Here is a 20,564-nt window from a genome sequence, read left to right on the forward strand (position 1 = left end):
TTAACTCCTATCTTTTAAAAAGTAGATTTTCTTTTTTTAAGGAGCATTATAGGAAAGCATGAAGAAGGGAGGGAAATACACCTCAGGAGTCCCACAAACCGTTGCTCTTAACGCTTTGTGGTTTTTCTTCCCAGTGTTTACCCATCTTCTTTTTTGAGATGTGTGTTTGCGCATGGAGACGCTGCTACATTATACCTCGTTCCCCAGGTTACGTTTGGATAACCATATAACATAAGCCAAAAGTTTCCATTTCAATTGCTTCCAAACGTACATTGTAAAGATACTCAGTTTGGATGACGAAAGTGTTTTAAAACAGGGTGGGAAGCAGTGGCTGTTGTAAATTTACTAAAAATGCTTGAATTGCGTATGAAGATGAGTGAATTTCATGGTATGGAAATAATACCTCAATTTAAAAAATGAATTTTGGTGGCTTTAGTGTGGAGTGCCTGATTTCAGGTGACTGTTCCTTGAGTGTTGCTTCTGATTGATGTAAATATTGTTGTGACTTGAGCTACCAAATTCACTCCCACGCATTTACTGATACCTGCCACACGATCTAGGCTTGGTCTGTAGGAGGAGACACTAACCAGAAATGCCCTCGACCTAGGCTTTGCCTGTTGTAGGAGCTCCTGTCCTGAGAGTACGTAGACTCACCATAGTCCAGTTTGCTAAGTGCTCCTGAAAACAAGTAGAGGGAGGCCACTCTCCCGGTCACGGCTCAGGAAGGCTTCACAGGTGTGACGTTTAAATCGGGCCTTACAGGATTCACAAAAGTTGGCCAGATGATCAGGCAAGGAAAAATATGGCCAGAAAAGGGGACATGTCTGACTGCCATCTCCTTACTGTCACTGCTCATCCGGGACTCAGCCCCTTCTGGTTCTTGCTTTGTTGTGAGGGACACTGGACTTGGGGACAGTTGGCAGCTGTGTCGGCCAGGCCCTGGGCTGCACGGTGGCTCTGCTTTCTCCTGTCTTTTTTCCCTGTGGTGCTGGGGGGCTGACACCCTGTTTGTTTCAGAGGCAAAGGAATTAGTCTCGCCGTGTTTCAGTTTTTCTGAATACCTCCTCTGCAATTTCAAGTTGACTGCGAACAGCTTTTGCTCTGGAAGGGTGGGATGTTAAAATACAGGAAGAAGTCATTTAGAGTGAGGACGAGTCATGCTTCCTTCCTCGACAGAGAAAGTTTATTTCTGACTCATGAGCAACTTTGGAGGTATAAAATGTAAAGGAATGCATTCACCTTGATTCCTTACGGTATTATTTTCTGAAAATGTGGTTTGGATATAAAGCTTCACTCTCAGAGCCAGCAATGGGAGGCCCCCAGGAGGCGCATGGTTGGCTCAATAAGCCTGATTTGTTTAAACGTCATCTCTTGGATGCCAGCGGTGTGAGACCAGCACTGTCTGGAACATTCTCTGCTGTCTTTTGGACCAGTGTGGGGCTATGAAGCTCTCTGGCGGCACATAGAACCGGTCTTGGGTCTGACCCCAGTCCTTTGGTCTGTGGCCAGGAGCAGAGCTAGAAAGCACTGGCTGGCAGGGAGGCTGTTGGGGGAATCTGTCCATTTCTGGCTCAGTTAAGTATATGGCATAGACTCATGGCGCTTTCTGTGGAAAATCCCTCAGGTTCAAGGGGGAAGAGAGTGGGGTGTCAGGAGGACCCTTCCTCCCCCAAGAGAGAATGTTGACCTTCCTGTCTGGGCTTCCCTGGGCTTTGGTGGTGTTGTGTTTTGAACCCTCATGGTACTTACTCTTTGTATCACCTGGCACTCCAGGGGCCACCCCCTTTCTCGGGGCCAAACCTCCCAGAGCATGGTGTGTGCATTTGAACCTGAGGGCTAAGGCCCAGGAGCCTCTGGGGAGAGGCGGCCGGCTTCGGGTCTGCACGCAGGGCTGCACTCCCACTGGCCCAGGCCCCACCTGACCTCACAGATGCCACACGACCCCAGGGGGCTTGCAGCTTTTGCTGGTCATTTTTACCTGTGACACGGAGTCCGTTTTATATACTTTCCATCGACCTGTCCCTCCAGTTTCTGTGGTGTCCGTCAGAATGGTTCATCTAAGGTTTCTTCTTTAATCTACAGGCTTTCACAAGGCAATTCTGAGCATGAGATTTACAAAAATTTTAGAGAGCGATGGTTCATGGATCATTTGAACTAATTCACTGTTTCATCTTAGGCCCTGCCATAATCCCGTAGTTAAGGATTTTTACACACACACGCACGCGTGCGCAAGCAGCAGGCCATGGCGGAGTGGGAGCACAGGGCGTGGCTGCACGTGGAGAGTTATCCGTGTGCGGCTCTCAGCCCCCGCTCCCGAGAGCTGGGCTTCACGCTCCCCGGTCCCTGTTTCTGGAATGTGTTCAGTCTGTTGAGGTGACTAGATCTGAAATGCCACTGTTTTCTTTGATTCTTTCTTTTCGAAGTTTACTCTGTTGCTGCTGTTTCAGGTCTGCGCACTCCCTGCAGCCGTCTTCTGGCGACGAGACGTCCACCAACGTGTCGGTCCAGCTTTACAACGGGGAGACCCAGCAGCTCGTCATCCAGCTGGAGAACATCGGGATGGAGCCGCTGGAGAAACTGGAAGTCACCTCCAAAATCCTCACCACCAAAGGTGGGTCTTAGCCCAGAAGTGGTTGTCGTCTTCATCTGCGAAGAGACGCCTCAGTGGCCGGTGCTCAGAAAGCGTAAAAGCTTCTTCCTCTTCTGGTTTGCTGCCCTCCTGAGACTGACGTGTGCGGAACACACGGAGGAGGGCAGAGGAACGAAGGACACCTTTGTCCCTGGTGCTGGTCCCGTTTACCAAACCCTCAGGAGGGATCCTCTGGAAGGAGTGGAGGGACATTAGGGGCTCAGACCTGTCGCGGCTTAGGACCCGTTTGTCCAGCCCCGGGTCTTTCTGCGGGTTCGGTCGTGGCGCCGTGTGCTCCCGCTTCAACACAGCTGCTTTGTTTTGCTGCTGGGACGCGGGAGCTGGGCGCCGTGAGACCTGTGTTCAAATTTTGGCTTCTCCATTGACCAGCCGTTGGTCCTTGGCATGCCGGTCCCTTCCTGGGCAGACGGGGGGTAGCACTTAGCACGGGAAGTAAAGTAGGTGCGTGGATTCCCGTGGCTGCGAGGTCAGTGAGTGAGACCGGTCGAGGGGAGTGTATGATACGGCGGAGGGACAGGGGTCGGGAGGAATAAGTGCAAGTACTGTCGGGTCCTGTAATGACGCCCGAGAACGTACACGGGCCAGTGAGGCCAAAGACAGACGAGGGGAAGTAAGCTCGCAGAACTTGGGGTGTTTCTGTGCTCTCGATGTGGGGTGAGGCGAGCCAGGCCTCCACGGGAGCTTGACTGGCTGTGGCTGACTTCCTCGTGAAGGGCGCACTGGCCTCCTCTTCCTGCCGCGCACAGGGCTCCCTCCTCAGGCTAACGTCATCACGTGGGAAAAACCAAGCGGCGTGAGTTCATCAGAGGTAGAGCCCCGCCATCTCGCTGGAGGGAAGGACAAGGGGAGAGTTTGGGAGAATGTGTCCTGCTGATCATTATACCGTGAAGGAAGGAATTTGGATTGTGTAAAAAAGGGTGGCTCTGAGCCCATCCCGCTGGGGAGAACGTCAGAGCATCTCGCATTCCCTTGTTTCTCCCCCTGATTCTGATAAGTGTGCGGGAGGGACCTGTCCTGGCTTGCGCACTGTCCCCGTCTGTGCCTCTCCTCTTAGGGAGATGCTGCCTAAGTTCAGGTTCCGGCTGTCGCTTCCGCGCTGTGTGTTACCTTGGGCAAGTCATTTAACTTCTCCTGGACTTTGCTTCTGTAAAATAGCACTAATGATAGCATCTACATCACAGTTATTATGAGAATTCAGTAAGCTGATGTATGCAAAGTGCTCGGAACAGCGCTTGCTGCGTTATTACACTCAGATTTGTTGGCTGTGACGTCACTGCAGTCACCGCCTCCACCTCTACCTCCGTCACCACCATCACCACCATCACCACCATCATCAGCACCATCTCCACCATCAGCTCCATCTCCACCATCACCTCCATGACCTCCATGACCTCCATGACCTCCATCACCTCCATCACCTCCATCACCACCATCACCTCCATCACCTCCATCACCTCCATCACCACCATCACCTCCATCACCACCATCACCTCCATCACCTCCATCACCACCATCACCTCCATCACCTCCATCACCTCCATCACCACCATCACCTCCATCACCACCATCACCTCCACCACCACCATCACCTCCATCACCTCCATCACCTCCATCACCATCACCTCCATCACCTCCATCACCTCCATCACCTCCATCACCACCATCACCTCCATCACCTCCATCACCACCATCACCTCCATCACCTCCATCACCACCATCACCTCCATCACCTCCATCACCTCCATCACCACCATCACCTCCATCACCACCATCACCTCCACTACCACCATCACCTCCATCACCTCCATCACCTCCATCACCATCACCTCCATCACCACCATCACCTCCATCACCTCCATCACCACCATCACCTCCATCACCTCCATCACCTCCATCACCTCCACCACCACCATCACCTCCATCACCTCCATCACCACCATCACCTCCATCACCTCCATCACCTCCATCACCTCCATCACCATCACCATCACCTCCATCACCTCCATCACCATCACCTCCATCACCTCCATCACCATCACCTCCATCACCACCATCACCTCCACCACCACCATCACCTCCACCACCACCATCACCACCATCACCTCCATCACCTCCATCACCTCCATCACCTCCATCACCACCATCACCTCCATCACCTCCATCACCTCCATCACCTCCATCACCACCATCACCTCCATCACCTCCATCACCTCCATCACCTCCATCACCTCCATCACCACCATCACCTCCATGACCTCCATCACCTCCACGACCTCCATCACCTCCATCGCCTCCACCACCACCATCACCTCCATCACCTCCATCACCACCATGACCTCCATCACCTCCATCACCTCCATCACCACCATGACCTCCATCACCTCCACGACCTCCATCACCACCATCACCTCCATCACCTCCATCACCACCATCACCTCCATGACCTCCATCACCTCCACGACCTCCATCATCTCCATCACCTCCACCACCACCATCACCTCCATCACCTCCATCACCACCATCACCTCCATCACCTCCATGACCTCCATGACCTCCATCACCTCCACGACCTCCATCACCTCCATGACCACCATCACCTCCATCACCTCCATCACCACCATCACCTCCATCACCACCATCACCACCATCACCTCCATCACCATTGTTGCTACCACCAGCAACATTGTCACCAGCACTGCTGTCACCCTTATTGCTGCCACCATTGTCACCCCTGCTGCCATCGCCATTTGTTCGCGTTGCTGTGGCAGGCTCTACTGTGTGAAGGCCCCACACTGTATGAGTCAGCACATTTGGGTGGTTTCCATCTTGGGAGTATTAAGAGTCGCGCTGCTCTTGAGTATTTTGGCGTGTGCTTTGGGGGGTGTCTGTAGATGTTTCCACCGCGTGTATCTCCAGGAGTGGAATGCTGGGTGGGGAGGGTGTCCGTGTACTCAGCGTTAGAGCAGAACACTTTCCCAGAGTGGCTGCGCTCGTTCACACCGTCATCGTGCGAGAGTTCTGGTTGCTCAGGTCCTCCTGATTCTTGGCAGCTGTAGTCATTCTGGTGGGGCGTGTGGCTGTAACCGTGTAACAGTGGGGTTTTCGTTTGCATTTGTTTGATGGCCACGCAAGTTGAGTACCTTTCATATGGTTTCGGACACTCAGATCCTGTTTTGTCCAAGTGCTTTGTCCCTTTTTCCCACTGGGAGTTCTTCTCTGTCTCGCTCTGTTGCCTCCCTGTGTCTCCCCCTCGCTCCTCACTCGTAAGCTGTGTGTGTTCTGAGTGTGAGCTCTTTGCTGGGAAGAAGTGCGAATGTCTCCTGCGCGGTTGCCTCTGCGGTCTCTTAGTGGTGCTTTGGGTGAATGGAAGTTACTCATCGTAATACAGTTCACCTAATCACTGTTTTCTTCTGTGGTCATTGCACTTTGTGTCTCGTTTAAAGAAACTTCGTCTTCTCTCGGTCTGTGGGAAGCTTTGGTGATCCGGCCTTAGGCTCATCCTTTCTTTCCCCGATTTTGGGAGCAGGTACGTATGGATTAGGTAGGAAACGCCTCCCTGACACGAAATACCTTCATCGGGTCTTTGGAATTTAATCCTTGTTTTGAGGGTGTGGTCGGTGTTGGAACCTGGGGACTCGGAGTGAATGACAGATAATCCCAGAGCCTGTGATGGGGAAGCATGTCCCATAACTTCCCTCACCGTCAGGGCTTAGCACCTGGAAACTGTCTTTTCCTTTTCTCAAATAACCCGAGTGGTGATCGTGTGTCCACTGTTGGTTAGGAACTTGACGCTCCTTTCTGAAGCGGGAATCCTCCTGTTTGTCCCTTTTGGAAGTCCTCGAACAACTTCCTGTGGGCCTGGACCCCGGTAGCGGGGGCCTGTGCGACTAGCCTCTGCCCTGTGCTTCAGCCTCCCCTCTGCCCACATCGCCCCTTCAGCTCCCAGCGCAGAGGTCATTCGGATCTCATTTCAGCTGCCTGGACATTCGGGCGCTGTCTTCTACACTTGAGGATAAACCGTCTTCTCTCTCTAGAACTCAGCTCGTGGACTTCTACTCCTATCATTTACCTGCTCATTCCCAGGGAACTTCTCCTCTGGCTTCCTGCTTAATGGTCACCCTGAGAAACCTTCGTCCCCTGGCCTCCCGCGTCCCCTCCTCTGTTGTCTCAGAGTGCCTCCAGGTGCCTGATGTGTGGTGGTTGTCCCGGGAAGGCTCTCTGTCCCCGAGCAGCTGTGAGTCTCTCAGAGGCCAGCGTGGTGGCCCTTGGACCTCCAGGCCTAGTGTCTGGTCGGTGCTTAGTGCTGCGGGGTTGCTGATGGTGGTGTTGGGAAGGGGTTTTCTCAGTGATAGAACGGGCCTGTAGGAGTCTGGTTCACCTGCTGAGTGAGTGGGGTGGAGAATTGATGCGTGTAAAGCACTTTGATATTTCTAATGGGTTGCCTGGGTCTTCTTAGATGCCCAGCTTTGGGCCATGTAAGCTTCTTCTCTGCAGCTCTGCTGGGACCCCCTCCTTCCTGCAAAGACCTTGAGCTGCTCTGCGTTGGGTGAGTGCTGCCTGTCTCCAGTCCGGCTTTTGCCCTCCTGTCTGTGCTTCCCTGGGCTTTGGTGGTGGTGTTTTGAACCCTCGTGGCACTTACTCTTTGTATCACCCGTCCCCTCCCTCTCTGGCCTTTTATTGGGAGAGTGTTCAGATACACAGAGGAGCTCGGGAGTTGCGCAGTGGACACGGTGTGCCACCGTCTCGGCTCTATAATTAACGTTTCCCTGCATTGGGCTTATCCCCTCTCTGTCCAGCCTCCTCTCTGTTCACCGAGTTATATATTTTCGGCGGTTCCGTGTCAGGTGCGGATTTCAGTGCATTTTACCTGCTAAGACTCCAATGCATATCACTAATTAGAGTTGGTTTACTTTTTTTTTGGGGTCAAACATATTTGCAGTGAAATGTACAAATCTTAAATGATCATTTGATGAGTTTTGACAAGCGCGTGTGTTCCCTGGCTCCCTTGCCAGCCAGTCCCCGCTTGCCGCCAGAAGGGCTGTATTTATCGGGTTGGCTTTCAGTCAGTGTGGACTGGTCGTGGTGTGGACCACTGGATCCGCTCGTGGGGACTGGGCAGAACAGCAGGGTGAAGCCTTCCTCAGTGGGCATGTCGCGCACACTGTCAGCCACCTCCTCTCCCCGGTTCCCAGACTGCCTTGCCTGCGCCTCATTGTCAGCCTCGCGGCAGCGCCTTCCTCACAGATCTTCCCCTCTTGGGGGCTCTAGGGCGGATGGGCGGTGTTAGTGCCCTCTCCATGTGGGTAGGGGCAGTGAATGCCCCTGTGCTTAGACTTACGTGAGGCCGCAGAACAGGTTCTGGAGGACTGCGGGCCTCGCACTCTCCGCTCTGGGACCTTTACCCCAATCACGAGACCGGGAGCCTCAAATACACCGTGTAGAGCGTGGGAGGTCCACTTCCAACAGCGCGTCTACAAGCCAGAAAGGAAAGCTGCCCGTCTTCGAAAGTCCTCACTGAAAGCTGCATACGTTTACCTGTGGAATTAAGTTAGTAAAAACGAACAATCTGCTTCCAGCGCATACAAGGGAATAACTCTGGTCACTTACCTTCTACAGTACCAGAAAGCTGTGGGCATTGATAAATGTTCTCGTATGTAGGGGAAGAGGGAACGATGTCTTAAAACGGTGCAAGAGTGAGGCGTTCGAGTAGAGGAAGGCAGCAGAGGCTTGGTGAGCTATCCCGTGGGTGGTGGGGACGACGGGCGACATCTGTGTCCATGTGAGCACAATCTCTGCGAGCCCGATGAGTTTAGCTGCTTCCTCTTCTTTTTTTAATGACACATAATGGAATATTTGCCCCAGGGGTACAGGTCTGTGAATCAGTCTTGCACACTTCACAGCTCTCCCCACAGCACATGCCCTCCCTAGTGTCCCTCACCAGCCACCTCAGCCCTCCCACCGCCTCCCCTCCAGCAGCCCTCGGTTTGTTTGGTGAGATTTAGAGTCTCTTATGGTTTGTCTCCCTCCCGATACCATCGTTTCATTTTTTCCTTCCCTTCCCCCCACGACCCCCGCCCTGCCTCTCAACTTCCTCATGCCGCGGAGACCATATGATAACCGTCTTTCTCCGATTGGCTTATTTCCCTCAGCATGATACCCTCTCGTTCCATCCAGGTCGTCGCAAATGGCAAGATTTCAGGTTTTTTGATGGCTGCACAGTATTCCACTGTGTATATGGACCACATCTCCTGTATCCATTCATCTGTGGACGGGCATCTCCGTTCTTTATGGGCATCTTACGTGTCTGCCCACGGGCATCTCCCACAGGGAACAAACGCCTCCTCCGGGCTCCATCTTCCTTTCTTTGTGCTGCCGCCAGCTACTTTGCCCCTCGGCAGTAACACTGACCTCTACCTTGTGGCACTTACCACGCACCAGGTGGGCGGTGGGTGGCCCTTGGGGCACTTGTCACGTAAGAGCTGGTCTGTTACTTTACTGCTGTGTCCCGGGTGCCTGGGAGTTCAGCTCAGCTTGTCACACGGTAGGAGGTCAGGAAGGACCACGTGTGCCTGCTGTGCAGGGCTGTCACGAGGTGAAAGCTGAATGCAGGACGTGGGAAGCTCTTGGGACAATTCCGAGCACGAGAGCATGTAGGTCACGCTTGCTGTGAGAAGACTGACCACTCTCGATGTGTCCCGTCTGCGGATGCTGCGGCTCCAGGCCTTGGCTGTGCAGGAGCTCCCTGCAGGCCTCATGCTCTCTTTTCTCCTGCTCCTAATGTCCCAGAAGCACCCAGAGTCTTGTCAGGGGCTCTCCTGAGTCTGGAGGGGTCCTGTCTCCCCTCAAAGAAACACCCTTTTCTTCATATAAAGAAACGTTCCTGTTTTTTCTCTTCCTTCATCTTCCTTGCTTTCCTGTCTTGTTTTAATCCTACAAACTCATTTTAAAAATCCTTTTGTATGTAAGATCAGTGATACAAATCGTGAAACAGACCTATGTGGGTCCTGACCTCAGGAGTCCAAACTCTACGTTATGCCCTGATGGCGGGCACGTGTCCCTGTGATCATAAGACCTGACGTGGACACGAGCATTTGGGTTCAGCCAGACAGGCTGTCAGCGTTGTGAAAATTTTAACTACAACCCATCTGTGAGCAGGTGTTTACTTGTAGGTCGTTAAAGATGAAAACTTCTGCCTTTACTGAAATAACCATAGATTTCATCATAACGAAGCCCAAAGGAAGGGAATTGATTGTATCTGCTTTTTAGCCATCTTCTAAGGTACGTGGGAGTACAAACCCCAATATTCGCATACATATGTTCATAAAAATACCCCTTAATGTCTTCATTCTGCTACTCTAATTTTCTTGCCAAAAGCAGTGACTCCACGTTGGCCTAACTAGAAGCTCGGGCGCATCCGCACTGAGGTGGGATTCTCTCCTGCCCCTTTCCCATGCGTGTTGTGTGGCGTCCCCGCGGTTAGACGGAGGTCGGAACGGTTCTCCGACATCAGAGGTCAGTGGACAGCAAGGGCACTTCCTGGATCACTGTCGACGCCAAATGACCAGTTTCACTCGACTGCGTGAAGCTCAACTCCAGCATTAAAGGGATGACTGTTGTTTCTGAAACTAAACCCCAGGGGGAGAATTAGAGGCGTACGCCAGCCAGACTGTTGATTCACGGTTATCTCTTTGTTCTTTGCAGCACACTGTGGAACAGGGTTGTTTTGTTTTTTTGGTCTTCTTTTTTTTTTTTTTTGAGTTCAAACCCAAGAATTTCTTACATTGGATTATAAATGACTGGCACTATTATATTAGTTTCAAGTATATAGCGGTGGTTTGATATTTTTGTGCATCATGCAATGATCAGGATCGGTCTGGTTACCACCTGTCACCATACAGAGCGGGGACAGTATTACTGGCTGTATCCCCGATGCTGTCCGTGACATCCCTGTGACGTATGTATTTTGTCACTGGAAGTTTGCCCCTCTTCATGCCTTTCGTCTACTCGGCCCATCCCCCGGCTGCCCTGTGGCAGCCGCCAGTTTGTTCTGTGTATTTGTGAGGCGTTTCTGCTTGGTTCTGTCCATTCACCTCATTTTTTACAGCCCACGTCTACGTGGAATCAGGCGGTCTGAGTTCCGCTCGGACTTATTTCACTGAGCACAGCACCCTCTACTCCGTGCACTCGGCGGCGAACGGCAGGATTCCGTTCTGCTGGCGGCTGCACCGTCTTCCGCCGCGTGTGCTCAGCTGCCGTCCCTCTCCGTTCCTCAGCCGGGGACACTCGGGCTGCCTCCGCGGCTTGGCTGCTGTGGGTGATGCCGCAACGAACGTAGAGGGGCCTGCATGTTTTTGAGTTAGTGTTTTCGTGTCTTCCCATAAATACGCAGAAGTGGAGTTGCCAGGTCCTACGGTCATTCTGTTTTTAATTTTTCGAGCATAGGATTTTGAAAAGTGCCCCTGGATAGTCCGTGTCGCACCACCGTAATGAAAGGAGGAATCTGAAACGTGCACTTTTAAGGCATAAAAATGGACGAAACCTGACAGGGAAGCTACTCGGCTTTCAGTCCCGCCACAGCGGCTTGGCGGCTTCTCGTCACAGTGCGAGTCCCCTGTGTCGTTACTCGGTTTAAATGCTGCGGTCGTGAGCGCTGGAGGGTGGGTGCTGCTCGGTGGGTGGGTTTCCCGGTTGTTCGCACGCGTCACTCTCAAGCCCCGGCGCGTGGAGAAGGAAGCAGTGCGAGAACGTTTCCAAGTGCTCCCAGCGTGGGGTCGTCGGCTTCTGGACACAGGCCTTGGAACCTGTTGACGGACCCCTCTGCTGTGGGTGGGGCATGGACTGGGGCAGGGTTCAGTGTGTCTTGAGCTGAACTGCCCTTTGCCTGTGTGTTTGGAACCAGCCCGGGGTCCCCTGGTTCTCGAGTCGTTTCCCTCCCCTTCCTTCTTGCTCTCGCTCCCTCGCTCTGTCGGAGCAGGGTGTCCCCGTAGGCCCTCTTCAGCCAACGACAGGCCGACAGCCTTGGCTCCCAGCCCCTGCTCCGAGCAAGCTGTGTGGCCACGCGAGGATGAGTGTTCTGGTGCCGCTCTCCCCGGGACCCCGTTCCTCTCTCCGGTGGTCGTTCGAGAACAAGCAGGGTAGCCCCTGGTGCACCCAGCACGGTGCATGGCGTGTGGCTGCTGCTGAGAAACCGCTCAGCTCCCTTCCCGTTACATGGGGGAATGAGCTGGGGCTTCTGCTCCCCATTTTCCGCGTCTGTCTGCCAGGCCCCAGGAAGCCGGCGTCGGATTTGTTAAATCCCGCTCCAGATCAGCAGACGCACGCCCCACGTGAGGAAGACCGGCCCCCCCGTTTCAGTTTCCCGGGCTGGCCTCTTGACTTTCAGAAACCATCGTAGCTTTCTCCTTGTTCTCAGATTTCCCTGGAATGGTGAGATTGAGCAGGACGGGTGAGCAAACGTGTTCTCGCGTGAAAACTCTAGCAACTTAGAACGGGAAAGCCGACAGCAGAGTCCGCGTCAGCCGCTGTGATGCAGGGAATGAAGCCAGGAGGGGGAGGTGCGGAGACATGGGTTGGGACGTGGGGCCGCTCAGACAGTGAGGGGTCACTCGTTCCTCTGCCCCTGATCCCAAAGGGGGACCCGTGAGCTGTGCAGCTCTCAGGCCCCAGGGTTCTGTGACAAGTGGGCTGAGGTGCCACCCAACGTACAGTCAGAGTTACCCTCCCCGCAGAGTTTTATTTTTTTTTTGTTTTTTAAAGATTTTATTTATGTGACAGAGCGTAGCGAGAGAAGGAACACAAGCAGGAGTAGTGGGAGAGGGAAAGGCAGGCTTCCCGCCGAGCAGGGAGCCTGACGTGGGGCTCCATCCCAGGACCCTGGTGTCATGACCTGAGCAGACGCTTAACGACTGAGCCCCCCAGGTGCCAACTCTCCCACCCCCGCAGTTTTAGAGCTGTTTTTGGCCTGGTCTGTTCCGAGTTGCCTGTGTTATGCTATTTTTATATAATTCTTTTGAATATATGACAATACAGGGCAAAATTATAAAGAGAAATCTTGTAGAAAAGTGGTTCATTACTTGTTAGGATTGTGAAAGCATGGGGCGTCTTGGCGGGTGGGCAGAAGGGCTGCGTCTCTCCCTGTCTCCCTGCACTGTCATGCCAGGTCCTGCTCGCATGCCTGGGTGTGGGTGCAGGTCCAGAGGGGCAGGGAGCAGACTGCTGTGGCCAGCAGCGGGTTGGGGGGCCTGGAGAGGGCCCCCAGGATCAGGCCGTTGTTAGCGTTAGACTCAGCTGCTCTGATTCCCGGTACAGTCTTGGCACCAGACGTGTTCATCCCGGCCTTGCCACTTACTGGTGGCAGGACGTGGACTGTGCTTGTTGCTTCTGTGATGGTCGGATTCTGCGTACCTGGGAGAGGACTGTGTGGTCCTTCCGGCTGTTGGGATTTGCATGCCTTGTGTCACAAGGGGCCAGCACGCAGTAGGTCTTCCTGTCACCTGTCGCCATCGTCTTGACACCGCCTTCACTGTTATCTTTATAAAGTGTGTGTTCTCTTTCACTAAACGTCTTTTTACGTAGCTTCCTTTCTTTCTTTTTTTTTTTTTTTAAGATTTTATTTATTTATTTATTTATTTGACAGAGAGACAGACAGTGAGAATAGGAGCACAAGCAGTGGGCGTGGGTGAGGGAAAGCGGGCTTCCCGCCGGGCAGGGAGCCTGACGTGGGGCTCCATCCCAGGCCTGAGCCGAAGGCAGGTGCTTAACGACTGAGCCACCCGGGCGCCCCACGTAGCTTTCATGTACTCAGTTTCTTAGCCCAGCATTTGGAGAAACTCCCATCGGACTTGCTGCTTGCCTTCTTTCTTTCCACCGCTGTGCTCGGGGAGCAGGACAGCAGTGACCCCTGTCTTCACGGGGCTGGTGTGGGCGGAAGCCAGATGGTAGCCCGTGTGCTGTGGGCCGCGAGGCAGCGGGAAGGTCCGCTCTCAGTTTTCTTCTACCACTGATCCTCTGCGCTCGTTTGTCCCTCCGCCTACCAGTTGTCTGTCCGTTTGCTCAGGTCTTCAACAAGCCTTTTCTCAGCATGCCTACATGGTGGCCACTGTGTGGGGCCCTGGGACACCCAGGAATCAGCTCCGAGTGCCTGTCCTCTGGGTGTGGGAGGGTGCTTTCATGGTCTTTGCCGCCTGGCTCCCTGTGGCCACAGTTGGATGTAGTCACAGCTTTGCTAACTGCCAGGTGTCCCGGGTGCCTCTCACATCCCCTCCGTCATTCACGTGCCAGTCCCCACACCACCTCCCGGAAGCTTTCCCGACCCCCAGACGGAGTCACGCCACTCCTCCTTACCCTGCTCACAGCCACTCTCACGGCACTTGGCTTTGTGTTACCCAACGAGCAGGCGTTCACATCACGTCGCTACATGCGCATCCTGCCGGGCCCATGAATAACCCGCGAACTCTGTCCTGAAGGGGCTCACGGTTCAGCGTGGGCGTCAGGCATGTTTGCGGAGTGGGACTGAGTGTTGCGGACACACTTAGTGCCTTTCCACCGCGGCGAGTAGCCGCAGCGCGGGGACGGCTGCTGTACTCCGAGGAAGACACTGGGAGTCGCGAGGGGCAGGACCTCCTCCTGCTCTGTGTCCCTGGTGGACAGGGCTGCAGTGGCCTTCTTGGACAGCTCAGCCGTGGCACGCTTGTGGATTCACAGTGGAGACGTTTACAAGCCCCGTTCTTTGGAAGACCAAGTGGAGCGCATTTTAGTCCTTTTAGGCACTATTCCAAGACCTGATACGTTGCACTCCCTGGGAGTGCGGGTGAGAAGTGAACCAGCACGGTGGGGAGCGCAGAGGAAGTTAGGGCATCTGGCCCTGAGTTTAGGAACTTTTTTTTTTTTTAAGGATTTTATTTATTTGAGAGGTAGAAAGAGTGCATGAGCAGGGGTGGGGGAGGGCAGAGGCAGAGGGAGAAGCAGACTCCCTGCTGAGCAGGGAGCCGGACCCGGGGTTTGAACCCAGGATCCTGAGGTGGTGACCTGAGCCGAAGGCAGATGCTTAGCCGACTAAGCCCCCTGGGCGCCCCAGTTTGGGAACTTCTGGACATGAGATTCCCACTTGGTTGTTTGGGGCCAGCAGTGTCGGCCTGGGAGAGCACAGAGCTGCCGGCTGCTGCGATGTCCTCTTCTGCGCGGCCCAGGCTTCCCCCAGGAGGTCCGCACCAGGAGTGCTGATGCAGCAGTGAAAACAAGGAAGGCGCCTGGGTGGCTCAGTGGGTCGAGCGTCTGACTCTTGATTTTGGCTCAGGTCGTGATCTCAGGGTCGCGGGATCGAGTCTTGCATTGGGCTCTGCACTGTGCACGGAGCCGCTCACGATTCTGTCTCTCCCTCTGTCCCTGTCCCTGCTTGGCCCCCTCCCCCAAATAAAGAAGTCGAAGGTGCATTTCTGAAAATTGAACTGCAGCCGTCTCTCACGGGCTTGTTGTCAGGGCTAGACAGGGCAGCATCTTCGGGTAGGTGGACTCCTGGCTCCACGAGCTCCCGTGTGCCCTTGGGCAGCTGGCCCGAGGGGACAATAAATAGCAGGACGTGTTGCAAGTGTCTCTGTGTGGGCTCAGGGACACATGCACGCGAAGGTCGCTGCGCGGTGCCTTCCTCATGGACGTGCTCGCTCCCTGTCAGCCGCCCTGCGGCTGCTGTGTGCGGGACGGCGGGGAGCTCACACCAGGTGTGCGTTTCCTGCCCCGCCCTCCTTTGGGGGTGCGTCTGTGGATGCCCCCCGCAGCCCAGCTGAGAGCCCGGCTGATGGTGTCTTCCACGTCTCTCTCACACACCGCTGCCTCCGGATGCCTGGGACACATCCAGCCTTCCGTCCTCCACAGCCAGGACCGCGGGGAGCCCTGAGCACATCTCACAGCAACTTTGAGCGCAGTTGATGTCTCAGCGGCAGCACTTTTGAGACACGAAAAATCACCAAACAGCCAAGAAGAGTGCTGCAATTAGAGGTTTTAGTTTCGGTTCCAGCCCCTGCCCCGGTGATGAAGTCCTGCCACACCGGACTGCTGGCCGCGAGCCTCCGTTCCTTCCTGCAGATCTGGGGCCTCGGCAGGGGAGCGTCCTGCCTCCAGCTCCGAGGCCAGCGAGCAGCTTAGTTGGATGCCGCGCCGACTTGGGCAGGGCGTTAAGTCAGTTTTGAACTTGTTCTGTATGTGACGGGATTATAGACTTCTGCGAAATTTTGAGATTGCGACGAACATCGTGTGTCACCTGCTCCGAGCTTCTGGGGGCTTCTCCTCTGCCCCCCACCTTGTTCCTGGAATCGGAGCTCCCCCTCCAGGCACGTGTCCCTTTACAGGCAGGGAGCTCCTCCTCTTCTCCTTCCCCTTGTCCTCCTCCTCCTTCTTCTGAAGATTTTATTCATTCATTTTAGAGAGAGCGAGTGAGAGAGAATGAGCAAGGGGCGGGGCAGAGGGAGAAGCAGACTCCCCGCTCAGCAGGGAGCCCCATGCGGGGCCCAGTCCCAGGACTGCGGGATCATGACCTGAGCAGAAGGCAGCCGTGTAAGCTGCGGAGCTCCCCGGGCGCCCCGCAGGGAGCCCTTCTGATTTACCTCTTTTCCCCAGAGCAGAGCATGTGCCTGCCCTGGAGACGTTCAGAGGCTGTGTGGCCAGTGTTCCCGGGTGAATGGAAGGGGCAAGGCCAGCAGTGTGGTGTGGCGCCCTGTCGTTTCCCCAGGCCGCCTCTGCGTGCCAGGCCGCTGTGCCCAGGCTGGCCTGCTTCAGCGTATCTTGGTGCCGACCCCAGGGTCGTCTCTACCCGCTGACGAGGCGTCTTGGGGCGACGGAGGGGAGCCGCCAGGGGCAGTGCTGAGACTCAGATTCCTGTTGGTCTGATCCCGAAGCTCACCATCTGTTTCATTTCCCACCATCTCCTTTCAAAGTCCTCTATCCCGTCACCTTAGCGATGTGTCCCTGGTAAGCAACCTGCACTCTGCTTGTGAAGCTGGTTACTGCTCCGGGTGAGCAGCGAGAGGCAGAACGTGTAGTGGGAAGGCCCTGGCCCTGACCGTGGCTCTTTTTCCTCCAGCTGTTTGACTCGGGGAAGTTGTTGCGACTCTTGAGCTTTCGTTGGCTCTTTCACAACACGGCGGCGACAGAGCCGCGGTCCGAGCTTGGGAGACGGCACGGAGGAGATGGTGGTGGCCCTTGTTTTTATAAAGGGACTCCAGGGAGAGATGTGTCTTGTTCCCTGGCCCTCCCCATCGCTGCCCACAGAGCCCGGCAGCACAGGGAGTGGAAAGCAGGGGCAGAGCTTCTCTCAGAGCTTGGACCGGCTTCTCCTAAGTCCACTCAGTTCTTCCTGGGCCCCGCGTGGTTCGCACGGAGCGGCAGCACTGATGCACTGCTTCCAAGAAGTTGACGGCTGGGGATTGTGTCTGGGGGCTCAGACACACCTGTGCCCCAGGCCATCGCTGTCCTTGCCATCAATCCACATGATCGCTGGGCCCCGCGAGAAGCTGCTGCCTTGGCTTAGAACCCGGCCTCACTGTAATGGGAGGGGGTGGTCAGCATGCTCAGCCCTGTGTATGCACTTGCAGACCCCCGGTTCATGGAGCTTCTCCCCATGTTCCACGGGGCGGCGGGAGTCCCCAGAGGATTTAGACACAACACTGAGAGGTAAGCGTGTGTGTGTGTGTATACGTTTAGGGAAGTGTCACGTATTACCTCATCGTGGAAAATTCAGAAAATAAAAGCAATTTGAAACGACTGTGATCCCGGTACTCGGAGGGGACCCACGTTAGCTGTAAGGTAGGCTATGCCTATGTATTTTTTCCACGTGAACACTTTTGTGCCGTGAAATCCTAGTGTACATTCAATCTGGTAATCTGCTTTCCTCACGTCACTTTCCCCCCATCTGTTCTAAGTCTAAATCTGAAACGTCTTGGAATACATTTGTCCGTTCCACGTCGAATGCTTCCTGAGCGCCCCCCACGTGCCCGGCGCCAGTCCTCGTTGAGCGGGAAGGACGCTGATGGCCGCCGGCACTGCTGTGTATGTACTGAGTGCCAAGCGCAGGCCTGCAGCCTCCCTGCGACTTACCTGCTCCGAGTGCAGCGCCGTGGAGGGGAGCGAGGCTGGCCCAGCAGGAGCAGCTGACATGGCGTGGGGGCCGCCTCTAAGCCAGACCCTGTTCTGGTTGCTTTACTTTCGTTACCTCGTTTCTTCTCCGTGACAACCCATTTTATAGACGAGCACACTGAGGCACGTGGAAGTTTGGTGGCTTACCTAGGGACGTCCAGCTAGAGCCAGGAGTCGAACCCACAGTTTTCTCCTAAACTGGGCATTCGTAACCGGGTTGGTGCCCTACCTCTCCCGGAAGTGGTGAGCTTCAAGGGGTCTGGTCCCCGCCTTGCAGGTGGTAGAGGAGTGAGATGCTTGACGCAGGCGGTGATGTTCTAACGGAGGTGGGCGCTTCAGAGCCCAGGGGAGCAGCGTGGGATGGGAAATGCATCCCAGCAAAGGAGCCTCAGGGTCGCGCTGAGAAGGACGAGTCCAAATCGGCCACATGGGAAAGTGGGCCAGGAGACCTCAGCAGGGGAGCAGCATGTGGGGGGGTAACTGGGGCTCGGAGGGTGAGGCCAGATGGCTCCAGGCACCCCAGTCCTGTCAGGTCCCCGTCCTCTGGCTCAGGGAATGAACCCCAGAGCCCTCACCTGGCTCCTGCCCATGGGGGGAAGACCTGTTTCTGAAACACAGACCTGCTGGGATCTGCCTCAGGCTCCTAGCCGGTATGGGCGCTCCATACCGGGGCCGGCCAGTCCTGCCGGAGAGAATGGCTAGGCTGTTTAAAGAAGTTAGAGTGTGCTTCAGGACCGGGGGGCTCTGGGGCCTGGCCTTCTAGTAGGTAGGGCCCAAATGATGTCTGTCCTGGCATCCCATAGCTTGGCATCTCAAATCCCTCCTATTCTGCAGTAATTTACTGGGTTGGAAAATAGAGGTAAAGAATAGAGTAACTGGGTCAACACATTTACGGAAAGTGAATTACCGGTTTCTTGAGACGATTTGGTGGTTTGGGAGTCAAGGCACTAGCTTCGGTTCTGTGCCAGCCCCAGAATGCAGGCGGCGGGCAGTGTGACTTCCGGGGCTGCCGTAAAGACCAGGGTTCAGGTCAGCTTGTGAAGCTGAGTCCTTGTTTCCCAGCGGAGGTAGAAGAATGTACAGCGGACACGGGGAGTCCGTGCAGACGAAGGCAGGAGGGGGAAGGCAAGGCTGGCGGGGGTGCTGTGCACAGCGGCTGTGCCAGCACGGACGGGACAGGTCGGGGGTCACCCGCACAGGTTCCCCTCGACTTTTTTTAAAGATTTTATTTATTGTGGTGCCTGGGTGGCTCAGCGGGTTAAGCCTCTGCCTTCGGCTCGGTCATGATCTCAGGGTCCTGGGATCGAGCCCCGCATCGGGCTCTCTGCTCAGCGGGGAGCCTGCTTCCTCCTCTCTCTCTGCCTGCCTCTCTGCCTGCTTGTGTTCTCTGTCTGTCAAATAAATAAATAAAATCTTTTAACAAAAAAAGATTTTATTTATCGATTTATTTTCGAGAGAGTACACACGCACATACGCAGAGGGAGAGGGAACAGAGGGAGGGGCACCGAGCGCAGAGCCCGAGGTGGGTCTCTATCCCACGACCCCGAGATCGTGAACCTGAGCTGAAACCCAGAGTCCACACTTAACCAACTGAGCCCCCCAGTGCCCCTCCCGCTCCCTCTTTCTAACCTGCCTGACTTCTCCCCGCCTTCCTGGCCATGTCCAAAAGGCAGTCTCTCCGGCGTGTTGTATTTGTGTCTGCGGGCAGGGCCCCCCCTGTCCCGGTCTGTCAGGACTCGCTGCCCCATGTGGTCCTCAGTCTTACGTCCCAGGAGCCAGCGGGCTCTACAGTCATCATCCCTTTCCCGACTACCCATCTTTCCCTGCGTCATTCTGATTCAGGTGGTAACGTGCCTGTACGGGGCCTCTGGACACCGCGTGTGCTGACGGCTTTGGGGGTGCTGTGGCGTCGCCGGTACTTCCCAAGCGCCCGTCGTGTGCCAGGTCTTGTACTCATGGCTGCAGAGTGCGATCACGTACCTCTGCCCTCTCGGTTTCCTATGGGGATCATAGCTGCTACTCCGCTGTGTTGTGGCAGCGATCGGGCCAGACACCTGCGTGTGGAGAGGGAATGTCATATTCCGGGTGTGCCGTGAGCCCCTGCACGAGTGGGGGGTGCATGACGCAGCTTCTGAGTGCCTCGCGTGGACACCACCCGGTCTGCTCCTGCAGGGAGCACTGTTCTCCGAGGGCCCCGGAGAAGCCCTGCGGCCTGGTGGGTGTGCGTCCGGTCCCGGAGGGACGGTGCCAGGAGCAGCGCAGTGTGCGGACTGTGTTCGCAGCACGGCTCGGCCCTGTGTTCTTCAGCGGGGGCGTGCTCATGTGCTCCGTCTCCCACTGGCTTCTTCCGTGGGTGACTTCTGGGTCCCGGGAGCAGGACTTCGTGTGTGCGTCTGCCTTGAGCTGCCTCTGTGCGGGATGAGTGTGTGGGTCCTGAACCCTTGGCGTGCTCTCGTTCTCGATCGGGGACGCGTGGCTTAATCCCTTGAAGCCTTGACTGCCTTATTCCGACAGAGGACACGTAGCACCGAGAACTGCTTCATAGAAAAGGGAAACCGGAGGGGTGGGCAGCAGTGAGGTGCTCCCGCCTCGGGCCCTGCTGGGTCCTCGGGACGAGGGGAAGTACAGAGCCTCGGAGCTGGGCCCTGGGCGGATGACCACGGCAGGGCCTTCTCGTGGGCGGAGGGGCCTGGGTGAACGATCTCTTCGCACCTGGCTGGCGAGCAGAGGGCCTCACTGCAGGGTGTTGGGGATGGCCCAGCACGTGCTCCTGACCCCTGACAGCGAT

At 55.4% G+C, this 20,564-nt stretch overlaps 1 protein-coding gene across 4 annotated transcripts in view; it reads left to right on the forward strand.

The window, feature by feature from the left end:
- TRAPPC9 (trafficking protein particle complex subunit 9) overlaps positions 1-20,564 on the forward strand; it is a 500,788-nt gene that overhangs the window by 116,520 nt on the left and 363,704 nt on the right. For all 4 annotated transcript variants that reach the window (XM_046001565.1, XM_046001557.1, XM_046001569.1 and 1 more), the window contains one exon: positions 2,448-2,611. In XM_046001565.1, coding sequence (XP_045857521.1) covers positions 2,448-2,611 — 164 coding nt within the window. The remainder of the gene's footprint in view (positions 1-2,447; positions 2,612-20,564) is intronic.

This window comes from Meles meles, chromosome 1 (genome assembly GCF_922984935.1).
Source record: "Meles meles chromosome 1, mMelMel3.1 paternal haplotype, whole genome shotgun sequence".
Lineage (NCBI taxonomy): Eukaryota > Metazoa > Chordata > Mammalia > Carnivora > Mustelidae > Meles > Meles meles.